This window comes from Nilaparvata lugens, chromosome 3 (assembly GCF_014356525.2).
Source record: "Nilaparvata lugens isolate BPH chromosome 3, ASM1435652v1, whole genome shotgun sequence".
Taxonomy (NCBI): Eukaryota; Metazoa; Arthropoda; class Insecta; order Hemiptera; family Delphacidae; genus Nilaparvata; species Nilaparvata lugens.
In genome coordinates, this window is record NC_052506.1 from 25,108,372 (window position 1) to 25,124,221 (window position 15,850).

Sequence of the window (15,850 nt, forward strand, 5' to 3'; positions counted from 1 at the left end):
TTTTCTGTAGATTCCTCAATATCTTCTGCGACTGAGAGAATAGCAGTATCATCTGCAAATGTAGCTATAGTGACTCCTGCTGGCTTTGGAATGTCACTAGTGTACAGTGTATACAAAACTGGCCCTAGCACACTTCCTTGGGGTACACCAGCTTTAATTTGCCTTAGTGTAGAATATTCATCATCCAGCTTCACTCTGAAATATCTCTCGTCCAGGTAGGACTTCAATAATTGGCTATATGCTGCGGGTAGGACTTGTTCTAATTTATGGCACAAGCCTTCATGCCAAACCTTGTCGAAAGCTTGGGCAATATCCAAGAAGACAGTAGAACATACCCTTTTCTCCTCAAGGCATCTTTCTATTACATCTGTTATTCTGTGTACTTGATCAATTGTTGAATGATTACTACGGAATCCAAACTGGTGAGAAGGTATAAGTTGTTTATCCTGTAGAATTGGTTTTAATCTTGCCAACAGTAATCTTTCAAAAAGTTTTGATAGTACCGGTAAGAGTGATATTGGTCTATAAGAGGTTACTTCATTTAGTGACTTTCCGGGCTTAGGTAGCATTATTACTTCGGCTACTTTCCATAAACTTGGCACGTACTTTAAACGGAAAGCTGCATTGAAAATATGACTCAATTTCCCAATTGCTTTTCTAGGAAGATGTTGAAGTATTTCTCCTGTTATGAGGTCATATCCGGGTGATTTCTTCTTTGCCATATTATTTATTTCTTTTTTAACTTCTCTTGGCGATGTTGGAGGGATATTATCCAAAAGTCTTGGCTGTATGATTACATTTATTCCATCATTGAGCACTCTATCATCATGAGGAGTAAATGTTTTCTCAAGATGGTTTGCAAACAAAACCACTTTTTCCTTACTGCTGTGAGCCCATGTTCCATCTTCTTTTCTTATTGGTGCCACTTGTTCCACTGGTCTCTTTATTTTCTTTGTCGCTCTCCATAGTGAGTAGTTGGTACTGGCCTCATTACTTAGTTCCTCCAGGTAAGTGTTAATCTCTTGCTGTTTTATTTCATGTATTGCTCCTCTCAAGTTCTGTGTAATTCTATTCAGTTCTATTTTACTTCTTGGATCTCTTGTCGTTTGCCAGATTCTTCTAGTTCTTCTTCTTTCTGCTATCAGCTCTCTTACTACTTGGGGGTAGCAATTACCTTTAATTTTACTCTGAAGTGGGGGAGTGTTTTCCCATGCAGATTGTTGAATGCTCGTTACAAACTCTTGTACTTCATTTTCCAGCTCTTCAGTCGTTTGTAGAGATGTGTCTAAATCAATTTTATTTTCTCTCATGTGCTTTAATGATTCTATGTCTGTATATTTATTTATTAGTTGTGGTGCTCCGGGTTTTTTCACAGCAGAGCTATGGATTGTAAGGACAATTGGTGAATGATCGGAGTTAAGATCAAATTCTTCCTCAACCTCTATAGTGTTGGGTGATATGTACTTTGTGATGAAGAAGTCTAACAGGTCTCGGATCTTAGCTCTATCTGTTGGCCAGTAAGTTGGCTTCCTTGTCGAATGTACTTCGCAGTTGTATTCATCAACGGCCAGTTGTAACTTCTTCCCTTTGGTTGTGGTTAGTCTCGAGCCCCATCTAGTATTCTTCGAATTGAAGTCTCCACCGATGATGAATTTTCCTGTGAAATTTCTTAAAAAATCACAGTAATCTGGTTTCTTTAAGCTGAATCGAGGAGGGCAGTAGACAGCTGCGATCGTTATCATTCCACTCGAATGGAATGATAAGTTTCACTTTTACGGAAATCGACTGGAACTCTTGCAATTCTATTTTCTTATACTCATGATGAATTAATTCTTCTTTAACCATCACCGCACTTCCTCCACGAGCACTGTTCTGGGGATGTACTGCATGATATATTTTGTAACCTCTCATTTTCAGATATGATTGCTTTGTGAAATGTGTTTCTGAAATTAGGCAAACATCAATTTTTTGTTCAATTAGAATTGCCAATAGATCATCTTTATGCTGTAATAGACCGTTGGCGTTCCATGTCATTATTCTAAATCTACCTTCCATATTTCTTGTAAGTGCTTTCTTTCACTGTAGTATTTTCTAGTTTTTCTAGTCTAGAAAGAATTGTTTTATTGAATTGCTCCTGCCTAACTAGCTTTTCAAGAATTAATTGGAGTTGAGAGGCTATATTCAATCCTAAATCTTCACCTAAGCTCTGCGATATAAGTTGGGTTTTCTCATTCATTTTGTTAACTGGAACTTGTTTTACTCTATCCGAATAAGACTGATTCTCAATAACTCGAGCATCTCTTAATACCCTTTGAGGCACAGTAGTTTTATTTCCCTCATTGGTTTTTGGTTGTTTCTTCTTATTCCGAAGTGCTTGCAGTTCTTGTGCCACTAGACACCCTCTATAATTAGCTGGATGTTCCATTCCACAATTGTAGCACTTTGCTTTTTCTTCTTTTGGCTTTGTACAGCTGGTGGTAAGGTGGGGACCGGCACATTTCACACACCTGGGATCTTTCCTACAATATTTTTTAGTATGCCCCCAGGCTTGGCAATTTTTGCATTGGGGTAGGAATTTCGGCTTCTTAATTGGCACAACCTCAATTTTCATGCCCATGATTGCATGGATTTCATAAATTTTATTTATATTCTCTGAATTATCAAAAGTGAGCATGAAAATTGGAAGTGGTTCTTTAGTCTTCCACTGCAGTATGTTTACAACATCCAGAATTTTAAATCCTTTCTCTTGAAGTTCTTCCTTTATATCACCTGGATCGCAAGTGCTATGCAATTTCTTAACAATTACTCTAATAGGTCTAGTTTGTTGTTTTCAAACGAAGACCAATTCATATTTTCTTCGTTCAGCACTGCCGTAGCTAATCTGTAATTCTCTTCTGTGTTAACATTGAGTTTTAGACTATCATTATTCAGTAAAGTCACCTTGTAAGAATTTTTCTCCATTTTTTTATTTAGAATCTTATAGATAACTTGATAATTTTGAATATTGTATAATATGATGGGTGGTGGTTTCAAAATTTCATTTGACTGTTGATTGTTGGTGGAAAACTGTTCATGTCCAGTGTCATCTTTCGATTTATTCTCTTCATTTGAAGAAGCATTTCGCTTATTTCTTGAATAGAGTGGAGGTGATTTTTCTTGTGATGGAGGCGAAAGTGAAGTATTCAGCTTCCTCTTCTTGGATCTCCCATTTTTCACTCTCACCCACTCCGTCTCCTTGGCAAGTTCCTCCTCATCTGTTCAGTAACCAGTACTACGTGATGCATTTTTAACATTATCAGATTTTCCACCTTTTGGTTGATTTTTCTTAATTGTTGTTGATTGGTGTTGATCCGACTTACTACTCTCTACAACTTTCAAATTGTTGGAAGCTGCAGGGGCCGAGTTGAAATTAGCGCTCTCTAACTGACACAGCTTGATTTGAAGTTCTTCCAGTTTTTTTTCAAACATGTTGTTTTTACTTTCTGCTACTCGCATCCTATTGTCAGCTTCCTTCCATGCATTATATAGTATTTGCTCTGCCGGAGTTTTAAGCTGGTCTGGTTGAATGAATTTTTCTGGTGATGTATCTCCTTCATTCATGGTGATTGATGGTGGTGGTGATGAATTGCAGCTATTATCTTCAACTTCTTCAAATTCTGGAATTAAGAAAGTCGAAGGTTTAACTAGTTTCCATTCCTTTCCATTCATTATTCTGATTAATATAACTATTACGACGGCTCAGCAGTTTTTTCTCGCCAGTTGGTTTTTCGCGAGGTGACCGACCGCGGCAGGCGACGCGAACGTACGGACGCGAGCGCGCACATGCGTACTACTTCCACTCACAGCCGGCTCTATTTTTCCAGCGTAAGCAAACCTATTGTTCTATTGAATATAGTAAACGACACTAAACTACACTAAACGACACTACTATAACTATGTATACTATTACTGAAATACTATTAAACACTCTCTACATGTTACCACTTCGGTGTCTAACCGCTGACTGATTGAAGAAGTAAATAAAAAATCATAAGGTTCATGGACTGGTGTAATAGAAGGAGTTTATTCATAAACAATCACTCAATCATGCTTATGGAAAACGACGATTAAATTGAAAAAAAATAGTCAATTGGAGTTTGAACCCTCAGTTCATGAAGGTGATGTCATTGGATATTGCTATAGAATAAGAATGGACCAAGGTGTTCTCTATTATAGTATGCATACATTTCATGACACTAGAAGCTTCAAAATATACGTGCAATCCTCGTGGTATTCTTGGTGAAATGAAACGGATAAATTTCATCCCTATCATCGTTATAATTTGCCACTATGATTGAAATATTTGTGAGAAATATGATCAAGATATCGGTGGGATGGAGCTACCGTATGAGTATCACAGAACTATTGTGTGGCTAGATGCAACCTTTTTCTAAGGTAGCAGGATATTTTTGTTGGGAGACAGTTTAGAGTTCAGAGGCTGGATTCTAACGCCACACAGGGAGAGCAAAGAAGAAGGAGAGAGAAGGAGAAAAAGAAGAATAAGAAGCGGGAAAATGAGAAAATAGGAAAAAAAAGAAAAAGAAGAAGAAGTAGAGATGTGCTTGACGAATGATCCTGAGCTTCAAAAGCATTGCATCGCAGCCAACAGCAGTGGGATAATGGTATGAAAGCGTCTCTGGGTGAGGAGGATGAGCCGGAGGAGAAAGAGGAGGCAGATGAGAAGAGGAACAAGTCGATTGGTAAGAGGTTGAGGAGTTGAGGGATGGTTGTAGAAGGAGGAGAAGAAATGTTAAAGAAGAAGGAATAAAAGTTTGATCTGGAGGAGAAGGAGAGGTGGAGGAGTAGGAGAAGAAGTGGGAGGAGGACGAGGATGCGGAGGAGGAGAAGGAGAAGAAGAAGAAGAGAAGAAGAAGAAGAAGAAGAAGAAGAAGAAGAAGAAGAAGAAGAAGAAGAAGAAGAAGAAGAAGAAGAAGAAGAAGGAGAAGGAGGAGACGGTTGAGGTGATAGAATAAGAAGATTAATAAGAGAAAAGAGGATGAGGATGGAGAAGGAGTGAGAAAAAGACGATAAGAGAAAATCGAAGGAAGAATGAGATCATCCTTGAGAAAGGAGAAAGGATGTTTCTCCTGAATGGAATTAAAGCTTCTACGCTTGCCTTCTTCGCAAAACCATGCTACGGAAAACCAGGAAAATGAATCTCACTCAGTGTTTTGCACTCATTCCGCTCTTTCGACTCATATTCTTGAATTATCTCTTACATGGTCTTATTCTCTTATCCACACACTATCATCAGGGCTTCTGTCTTTCTCTAATTCTGGTATTATCTTAACGTTCGGTCCTCCTCTCTCATCAAATCATAATAAAGCATGTCACTGTAGCACACGTTCTGCCACTTTCCATCTCTCTCACTCACTCATATTCTTGTTTTTTCTCTTCTTCCACATGCTCTCTCTATCAACGTTCATATTAGCATCCATTTCTCTTCCTTCGACTATCTCGTTCTTCACTTGCCTGCTTCGCCCTTCAAATTATCTTCTTACCTTCTTCTCCTTCCTCTCTTCCACCCTTATAATTTTTCTCAAACTCTTCTTTTTGTATAACACTTTCCATATCAACCTGCTTCTTTCAATGTAACTCCATCTTTCTCTTTCAATTTCTCATCAATTCTTCTTATTCAATTCTCCTATTGAGTTTTAAGGTTTATCTTTCTCTGAATTATGTCCACTCTTCGATCCTTATCTCAGCTTTAAACTTTATAATTTATTTGATGTAGCCTACCTTTTTCTCTTTATATTTTTGTAACTATGTTTTTCGTTCCTTCTTTTTCACTGATTACTCTTTCTATGGTCCTTTCTCATTCTCTTCCCTAACACGATTGTCCTTCGTGAAATTCTTCCTTGAGCCCTTCTCTATTGTTCCTCTGACCCTCGATTCCTTTTTGGCCTACCTTCTCATTTCATGTTATGCTGTGGCTTACTGTCTCCACTTTTCTGAATTTCCTCATTGTTTTCTGTTTATTGCATAGTTACATGTTTGTCTTCTATTTTTCTTCTGCACTCCCCCACTCTATTGACATTACAATTGTTTTTCTCCTTTCAAATCTCCTTCCTCTATCTTCTCTTTTCTCTTATTGTCATCCTTCTCAACTTATTCTCTCTCTCCCTCGCTCACTCACTCTCTCTCCCTCGCTCTCTATTTAACTATCTATCAAACCATCTCTCTCTTCCTGAGTCACTCCATTCTCCTCTCTCCTTGAACGATACAAATCAGGTGGAAACGTATGAGAAAATTGAGTATAAATTCATGGCAGTGGAAAAGCTCCATAAATCAGACTCTCGCAGCCCTTGCAGCAAAGACTCTCCATCAACTTCAATTGGTTCAACTATTCAATCATCTCATCCACTCAACTAGCTGACCTATAAACTAAAGTTCTTCTCCAATCAGATACCAGTATAATATACAATTCACTGCAGATGGTTCTGCAATTCACTCAATTTCCAAGTACGTTTCTTCTATCTTGGATGATTTATTATTTTCCAAGTCACTGCGTATAACTTCCACAGGTTTTTGAACAAGCAATAGCCTGAGAGTATTGCAATCGGGAATTATAATGACGAGGAAAAGATGAAGACTTAGATTGAATGAATTGATACTGAACTTAATAGCAAATTCTACACGAGTTTCTAGGACAATAACAAATTAAGCTTCAATATTTTTATCTTTATATTTTACTTCACTTCATGTTTTATACTTTATATTTTCACTTAATATTGTAAATCTTATTTTAGCCAAATTGATAGGATATTACAAGCTTTTGTGAGTCGGAACAGGCATTATAGCCTTAACCTTGAATGTAGGAAGATTTTCATATGTTATTATTATACTATGATAGTTATTAGGGGATGATTGCTTCACAGAACAGGAACTATATTCTTGTGAAATGTTGCAGTGAGAGAAGCTACAACAAGAACAAACTATAACAGTATTTCAGAGTAGTTTGGGCAAAGTATATCACGGCTATGATACAAGCACATCCTCTCAAATTTCGTGAGAAGCGGCAATCCTAGTTCAAACTGCGTTTCACTAACCCATCAGCAGATAGTTTCGTTTGAAATAGTGTTATGCGCCACATTATTTCTAATGAAAATATCACTTGGATGGAATAGCAGACTTTTATTGCTATAAGCTATTGAATAGCGTCTTGAGATAGTCGAAAAAGTGTTGAACCAACCACAAATGCTAAAGATTCGTAACTACTATAGGTCGATGGAGATCCGTTGATTACTCATAGATAAAAGGGAGTGAATCATTCGATACTGCATAATATAACATTCAATCATAATATAATTAATTCATGTTGTTATTTCTGAATTCTCATCATGAAGCATCGTGAATTCTCATGCAATTCGCACGACGGCGACGCGACGTTGTCATATATAATATCACGGCTCAATTATTCTCCTCCTGCCTGCCATAGAAATAAATGGGTGAGATTCTTAGGTCATTCATGAATTCCCTATTATGATGCACTTACTATTAAACATTGTGAGGAATGAAAGATTGTAATTAATATTTAATATATTTAAATATTATATTTTTTAAGATTAATTGATATATTTTCATGATTGAGAAAGGATATTTTGCTAATTGATTATGTTTCTACATTGTTGAAAAACGATCTGGCAACGTTGCAGAGAAAAAAAAGTATAGCATTATCTGCTTTGTCGAATGATAGACAAGGATATCCATACTTATTCTTATTACATACTGCCTCTATAAAGTGGACCTCACTATAGCTTCTATACAATAGTTTCTGTTATTGCTTACTGAGCAATCATCAGAGCATGCTTGGTTCAGAACATGCTTCAAATAGACCCAAGCCTTCATAGGAATATCCTTTGAATATCATAATGAACATGAGTTTACAAACTGTTAGTATTTTTTATCTTTTTTCAAAACAAAAATATTTTGTAACAAAACCAACCTGCACATCTTTGAAGACTTCCGGATTGAGTTCCTCCAAACTGTTGCCGCTCAAATCCAGCTTTTGCAGTTTGGCCAACTTGAGAAACAGTCTTGGCGCCAACTCAGTGATACGGTTTTTGGTTAGAGACAGAACTCTCAACTCCTGCAGGTGTCTGAAGGTGCCACTATGCATCGACTCAATTCGATTATCGTCAAGATAGAGCTCGAACAGGTTGGCCAATCCCATGAAATTGGACTCAAGCACCTGGCTGATGTTGTTGCGAGCCAAGTCGATGGTCTTCAAGGTTGGTACACCCCAGAACGAGTGTTTGCCGATGGCGGGAACGTTCGAGTTGACGATGCGAAGTTCTTCGAGGTGAGATAAGTGCTGGAATATGGGGCCGATGGTCAGGTAGTTTTGGTTCTCGTCGGGGGCGGAGATGTGCAGCACCTCCACTTGAGTGTCCATGACGAGGGTGGGGATGGAGTTGATCATGCCACCTTGGGTGCAGGTCACCTGGCGCCGCCCCCGGATGTCGAGGGTGCAGGAGCACTCTGGCGGACATTCTGTGTAGGCCACACTCATCATCAGCACTAGCACCATCAGTACCCTGCAACAAACAACACAAAACTAGGTCAACATTTGGTTCAATTGGAAATTGGAAAGATACATTCTATATATTATCAATAATGTAAAACACGCTTTTCGATCCAAACCAAACTGAACCATATGAATATGTCTAACCATTATCATATAAAATCACTAGTACCCTTTCTATATTTTTCATATAAATACAACTAGTTGTCGTTTTCAAGTGTCAGAATGAATAATCATTTTTCAGTCAAATAACGATTGAAGAATATAATTATAAGACTGAGATGGTACTGGTAATTTTATGTTATAATTTAACATTCAAGTAGCCTTATATTATTAGAAGACTCTATGTCAAGCCATATTTGCGGCGAAGAACAATTGGGGCTTTGACTATTCTCAAGAGAAACTCTTGGATAATAATCGATTGAATTATGTGAGGCGTCTGCAAACTAACTGTTAACTTCATATCTTCTGCCAAAAAGGTTATGATACAATGATAATTGATGATATCAATCAACTTTTCAGATATTCTTGAGATTTCTGCAAACTGTAAACTTAATCTCCTGCAAACTGAGGTTTCTGCGAGAGAGAATCTGGAACGATAAATGATGATACCAATAACATTTAGAGATTTGTGAGGATTCTGCTGTCCACTTTTATTCCTTTAAAGTTTGGAAGCCTAGTGGTATGGTAAACTGCCCTCAAACATAGTCATAGTGATTTGTAACCTTCAGTAAGCTGGCACAGCCTGGTCGTGGGCTCGAACCCCGACAGTAGCCACGGTCGTTTGATTATCTCATCAATGACTCACACCCTCTTTCCATTACTCACGCACAAGAGAGAATCTCATGCGGACAATGGATTAATGGAGGAGTGGTATGAATGAACTAACACGATCTATTAAAATGGAGTACGGTTGATCGCGAAAACGAGAGTGCTCTCTATATAGTAATATTGCACTCTCTATGAGTGCTATATGTGTAGTTCTATATAGAGTGCAATAGATATATAGTGCTCTGCTAAATTATGGAAGACTATAAACGACGTCAAGATGGGACCCACTAACAGAGTTATAGCAGCAGATATGGGTCACCGCCACCTTATAATACTAATAATGAAGAGAGCCAAAGTTATTGGTATTGTGCGACACGTTTTAAATGACTAGGAACGTGGGTAGGGAAAGTTAACTGCTATCGGAGCACTGTGAGAATTCCAAAATCCTAATTGTGCATCGTTTTATCAGGGGAAGCAGCAGCGAGAGAATCAACAGGAATCCATATGACGACCGATATTGGTTATTGTGGGGGGGGGGGTTCAGGATGAGGGAGTTGTTATAGGGAGGGCTTTGGGAGGAGGGGGGACACAATTCGAATTAGCGCAGTTTTCGTATCACCGCAAAAACGGAAAAGACTGAGGATGACTACAGATATATAAATTATACAACCCAGATATATATCTACTACGTGCGCAGGGACTACGTGGAGCAGTTAATTAAAATGGGCCGTTGCGTTGTCGTTTATCAGCCCCTAAATTTCGGAGGCTAAGAACCTCCCCTACCCTGAATTCCATCCCCCCTCCCAAACCTTGAAAATAACCTCTTCGGGTGCTCGATCTTATACAGCGCGGCGGCATTAAATTGGCTGTAACTGTCACACGGTTTTTCGTCCATAAAAACTAATGGTCGTTCACCCCCCGCCCACCCCACAAATGGCTCCAAAGATTGCCGAATAATTCACTTTTATTTGTAAGACACACACACCAGATACCTCTTTTTATTCTACCACCGCGCCAACTAATGCCCGTACTAACAGTTGAGAGGTCCTAGGCATTTTATAACGTATGAGTTAAGTATTATCATGGCATCAAGTGTAATTATTGAGTCATCATTGTGATAATCATTGCTATCACAGTGAAGAATGAGTCAATATACAAAAAATAAGGTTAATAATGAGTTTTAGTTGGTAAAAGGAGACAATATCTATTTTTGTATGAAGATGAGTTGGTGAAACCCGTGCTCTGCAAGGATCTGGGAAAAGCACGAATGAATAGAATTTTATTTTTATTGTTCCATTCTGAGAATAAGTATCATACTATTAAATTCACTTGACAACAATAAAAAATTAATTGAGAGAAACAATAATTATTTACATTTTGTCAAAATTACTCGGAAATATCTTACCAAAATCTTAAAGTTGAAAAATCTCAGCGAAAAAAGATGGTAGTTGGACTTGAACTCACAACATTCAATCATCAAATTTTAATCATGATAAAAATTATTCTATTAATAAAAATGGAAATAGGTCTAAAACCATCTTCGGTAAATACAGAATCATTATGCAATATCTCAAATTAATCAGTCCGAGAGTTCATCAGTGATTATGTATCAAACATAATTATATTTCCTATCCCGTACATCTATAAGCCAATAATTCTTTTCTTCATAATATTAAAGAAGTTACAGTTAGCAGAGACACTTCTGGAGGTCGTTATCAATTCAAGTTGACATAAGGTGACGAAGACTATGATAATTATCGCTGTAAAAGAACTTGAAAATGTACAAATTTGCTATCAACCTATTAAAGGAGCTAGAAATGGCCTGAATAAAATTTACAGTTCAGATGGAATAACTAGTATATTGAGTTGATAAAAATCCGTGAAAACAGTTCCTCAAAAACTAATGCAGTTTCAACTAACATGGGAACTTCATTAGAAAAAGAAAGAGGAATATAACTCACTCATTCATCTATGACTGTAATATTGTATATCTGATGTTATCATAATAGTTGTGAAAAACTTACATTTTTCAATTAATATTACACTTGCAAGATCAAAATATCAAAAATCATAAAACTAGTATAATCATTGGATAAAACATAATCAATCGTTATAAAGATAACACAACTCTTCAATCAATTTTGAAGAGGCATGATTGGAATACAATAAAGGTATCAAGTCCCCTTTTTTATTTAATCAAATCACAACTAGTTTCAACTCGACGATTCATTTTCAAGTGTAAATAATCATCAGTTTAACAATATTATTTACAATAATTACAATTGAAAATTGTACTAACGAGTTGAAACTAGTTATTATTTTATAAAATAGAAAAGAGTACTTGATAGTTTATTCGTCTTATTGTGTTCCAATAATAATTATACAAGTAGTCCTATAGAGAAAAGTGTGTATTGAAGAGGCATTTTACGAAAATCACCAAGAGGTAAAGATGTTAGAGATTGGAAACAGTGTGAATAAATCAGAGATCAGAGTTATCGAATGAGAGGATGATCTGGAAAAAGAATATATCAAGACATAAATACATGTCATTCATAACTGTGATTATTTAAAAAAAGACAAAGTCCAACTCTTTGAAAGCTAAACTCTCGTTTCAACGCAGTTGCCTCGTGTACAAAGTAAGTCATGATGACAGAAAGCAAATAAAAGGATTTGTTGGAAATCTTTCCTTCCACACGGACAGAATGCGGGTGGGATTACTTGAGCAAAAGTTTTGGCGCGAAAAACTGGACAGTAACGTGTTTCTGTTGTTGGCGAGTTAGTTGTTTTCCAATTACCGACTCTTTCTCATCCCTTTTCTTCGCCATCCCTTCCTTTCTTTCCATTCTTATCCTTCTTCCCCTTCCTTACCATCCATTCACTTCCTCTCTCTTCCTCTACGTTCACTCTTCTACTCTCTTCGATCTTTCTCCCGTTCCTGACATGACAGCTTCTTTGGCTCCAACCCTTCTTGGAACTGAGAACAGACATTTCGACAACTGTTCCAGATTAGTCTCACTGTCCCGTTAGCAAGTTATTTTTGACGGCATTATTTGACTTCTCTGATGTTTCCAATAGCTAGTATTTATATGAACGATAGATTTTCTTGGCACTGTATTGCATAAAATTGAGGCTTTCCACATGTAATAGATACCATAATAATATAGTTACTTATCACAATAATAAGGATTGCTAACTAGGTTGGATATTGATTCAATTGTTAATAGAATCTGATTGATAATAATAATTGGTTATATAATCTAATGAAATGATCAAAGTTGTCAATACTATACTGATTATGTTATTAATGCATTCATCTTATCCATTTATCAATTGATTCCTATGCGAGAAGTAGCTCTTCCTCTAAACATGATAACTATTTGAATCGAATTACTGCCTCAAATTTCTTCCCCAAATTCCCAAAATATCAATTTTCCATTCTTCATATTGTATCCATTCTTCATCACTTGGGAAGAACTTTTCAATTCAATAGTTGTAAAATCAATGTAATGTAATTATTATGAGCTATGAGGTTGGGGAATACGAAATTCTCATTTAGGCTATGAAGATATGAGTCAATATCAATTACACATTCAGGTGAAATATGTACGGTCTAATCCTACATTTGAAATGAAATATCAGGTAATCTAATAATCAACAATACAATTGTTTTTTAGTTGTTAAAAATAATAATTCCAATTTATAATGATTGAATTTGAATTGATTGAACCAAGAGATTAATCAATTGTGAAAAAAAAACAAAATATAATATGGATTTATTCAAATTTTTTATCTAATATTGAATTTCATAATTTTCCAAAATAGGAATGTGTGTTGAATCATTCCATATACATATTGTCGATAAATATGGATTGATTCTTCTGAAGTGAGAAATTTCGATTGAAAATCAAACAAATAAATTTTATATCAATACTTGGATCTTAAAATTGCAATTTATTATATTTACCAAAAAAAGCATTACCAAAAATCAAATATACATGGAAAATAATCCCAAAGGTTTGAGCTGTACAAGACAAGACCAAGACAAGAGAGTCTTGAGAAAATCGATTTACCATAAAAACTATTGAAAATTCAAACCGGACTGTTTAATGAACAGTAAATTCACTCGTGAGTTGAGTGGATTGGGAGTCAGTTTGTTAGGCTATTATCAACTTGATATTTTATACTTGTTAGTGGTTACTTAAGCTAACAAGTAGATAAACACTACAGCCTCATTATCAAATCTCTTTGATATTCATAACCATAATAGCAGTACATCGACACGGATAACAGACAGTATATAGGAGGAGGAGGCTACATAGACATTACTTACATAGAGTACCCATCTCCCGATCCATTTATGTATTGTTATGGTGGACCACACCACACTTGATAGTCTCATATAACAATGTTACAATGGGTGTCTTCATATTCTACACATTTAACGACAAGATTGGTTGCTGTTTACAGCTCGCAGTCTAGTATATATTGCTGCTTTTGCAGCCCAGATATTGTTTTACGAGCTAGACTACCAACTCCTGAGTTTAATCTGGCGAGCCGTTATTAATCTTGCAACAACTTGAAAGTTATAAGAGAAGTTGGTGGTGGTTCGAGTAGCAAGTTTATTGCAGGGTCCACTCTACGCGCATGCGCGCTCATCAATACATTGAAAGTTCGACTCAAAACTTTACTCAGTTATTACGGCTTGTCTCAGTTTTGTGCAAAGTTGTATTTTATCGTAGGTGTGGATAATAATTTTCATCCTCCTCTTATGAACACTTCAAAACTAATCTTTGTTTCAATAACTTCTATTTCAATGATAGAAAATCACTACTCAACTTAGTAGTTTAGTTCATAATAACTGAACTCAACTTTAATAGTAACTTATGCATTGTTATAAAGAGTGAAGAACATACAAGTTTGTAAATAAGGAACCTGTTGATTGATAGATTTCTCATAGTTTAGTCCGAAAACTGAAGGTACAAATTTGTCAAAAATCTACATATTGATATATTTAGTCCAGTTTGGTTCCAAGACCACCTATTTGTAAATAATAATTATTATAAATTACATTTTCCTCTTGGTTTGTTCATATCAAGGGAGACAATAGATTGCATTGTATTGTCTTTGAAGAATGTGAATTTATGTATTTCTGAGGTATGCTGTTGACTAATTATTGTTCACTTTGTACTCACTTGTGATAGTACATAGCTTATCAATATGTGTCATAAACATTATTATTCCTATCAATTTCTGGATATCAAAGGATGATATTGGAAACATCGTTCACAAATCTCTCAGTTCTTCAATAACTCGATCACTTTATTCATGTAAAGTTTCTTATTCTCAAATTAAAATACAATAAATCATATCTCACTCTATCCATATTCAATTATAGTACGCGATAGACAATTATGCAATATCAGTATCGATATACAATATTAAACAGCAAATAATTATTCCAAATATAGCAATATAATCGATTGCAAATATTCAAGTGGAGAGTGAGAACAATCTTCTTTAACAGTACGAGCATGGAGAGGGAGGAGCCTACTGACTGAGATTGTCTAGCAGGCTTGCTATTGGTCGAGTGCGATTGTCAAGGAAAATCCTATCGACCAATTGTAGCCAATCAACGTAGCAGAGTCGGCCACTATAAGCTCTCATTCCTCATACTAAACACCTTCTGTCGTCCTATATTTTTCCATTGAATTTTTCTTCTTGTGTGCATTTTAATATTTTATTGGAAATAATAATCGATTACTATAATAGAATAGAACTCCATTATCTATGCAAATGAAAATTCAAATTTTAAAATAAAAATCATTGAAGTAATAAATTAAGTCACTCTCACCTTGGAAAAATCTCTCAATGAACAATACCGTATTCATTCACTTCCAAACCTAAACTCTCTAAGTCTTTGAGAAAAAATCTCATCACAATTTCAAACTTTGAATAAGCGGTAAGGAGAAATCAACATGATTGAGATATTACATTATGTACTTTCTTCTAAGGCACTTCACACGAATTCATATTTCTACAATTTCCTCTTATATTTAAAGTACTCAGTAACTTTTTGCTCACCTCTATTTTCTCATTTTTGCATCCTTCCATCATGCAATGAATTTTCACCTGAGCAGATTCCTATTCAAATCCCTGTTTTCCATCTCCTTCTATAGACTACTTAATCTTCCCTTAAATTCATTCGCCAGTGGTTTAGAATGTGGCTTAATTCTTCCTATCCAAGTCAAAAAGAATACGCCAAAACCTTTTGCGGAGTTACTGGAGAAAGTATGATGACAATTTAAAATATCCACCTATAAAATCTCTCCAAACGTATTTCAAAAAGTACATCCAACTTTTTCTCCCAGTTGTCTTTTCAGCAAGAATACGAATTATCAGCGCCAGAAGAAATAGAATAAAAGTGGTGACCTTCTAATCCGTATCATGGGAGTTTATGAGTTGGAGGGAAGATAGGGATAGTTTGGAGTGGGGGACCAAACCGCAGAAGAAATCTAG

The 15,850-nt window shown here is 36.1% G+C and overlaps 1 protein-coding gene across 3 annotated transcripts in view; it reads right to left on the reverse strand.

Annotated features, from left to right (window-relative positions):
- LOC111049519 (insulin-like growth factor-binding protein complex acid labile subunit) overlaps nucleotides 1–15,850 on the reverse strand; it is a 301,718-nt gene that overhangs the window by 12,977 nt on the left and 272,891 nt on the right. For all 3 annotated transcript variants that reach the window (XM_039423387.1, XM_039423388.1, XM_039423389.1), the window contains one exon: nucleotides 7,985–8,576. In XM_039423387.1, the coding sequence (XP_039279321.1) occupies nucleotides 7,985–8,576 (592 nt within the window). The remainder of the gene's footprint in view (nucleotides 1–7,984; nucleotides 8,577–15,850) is intronic.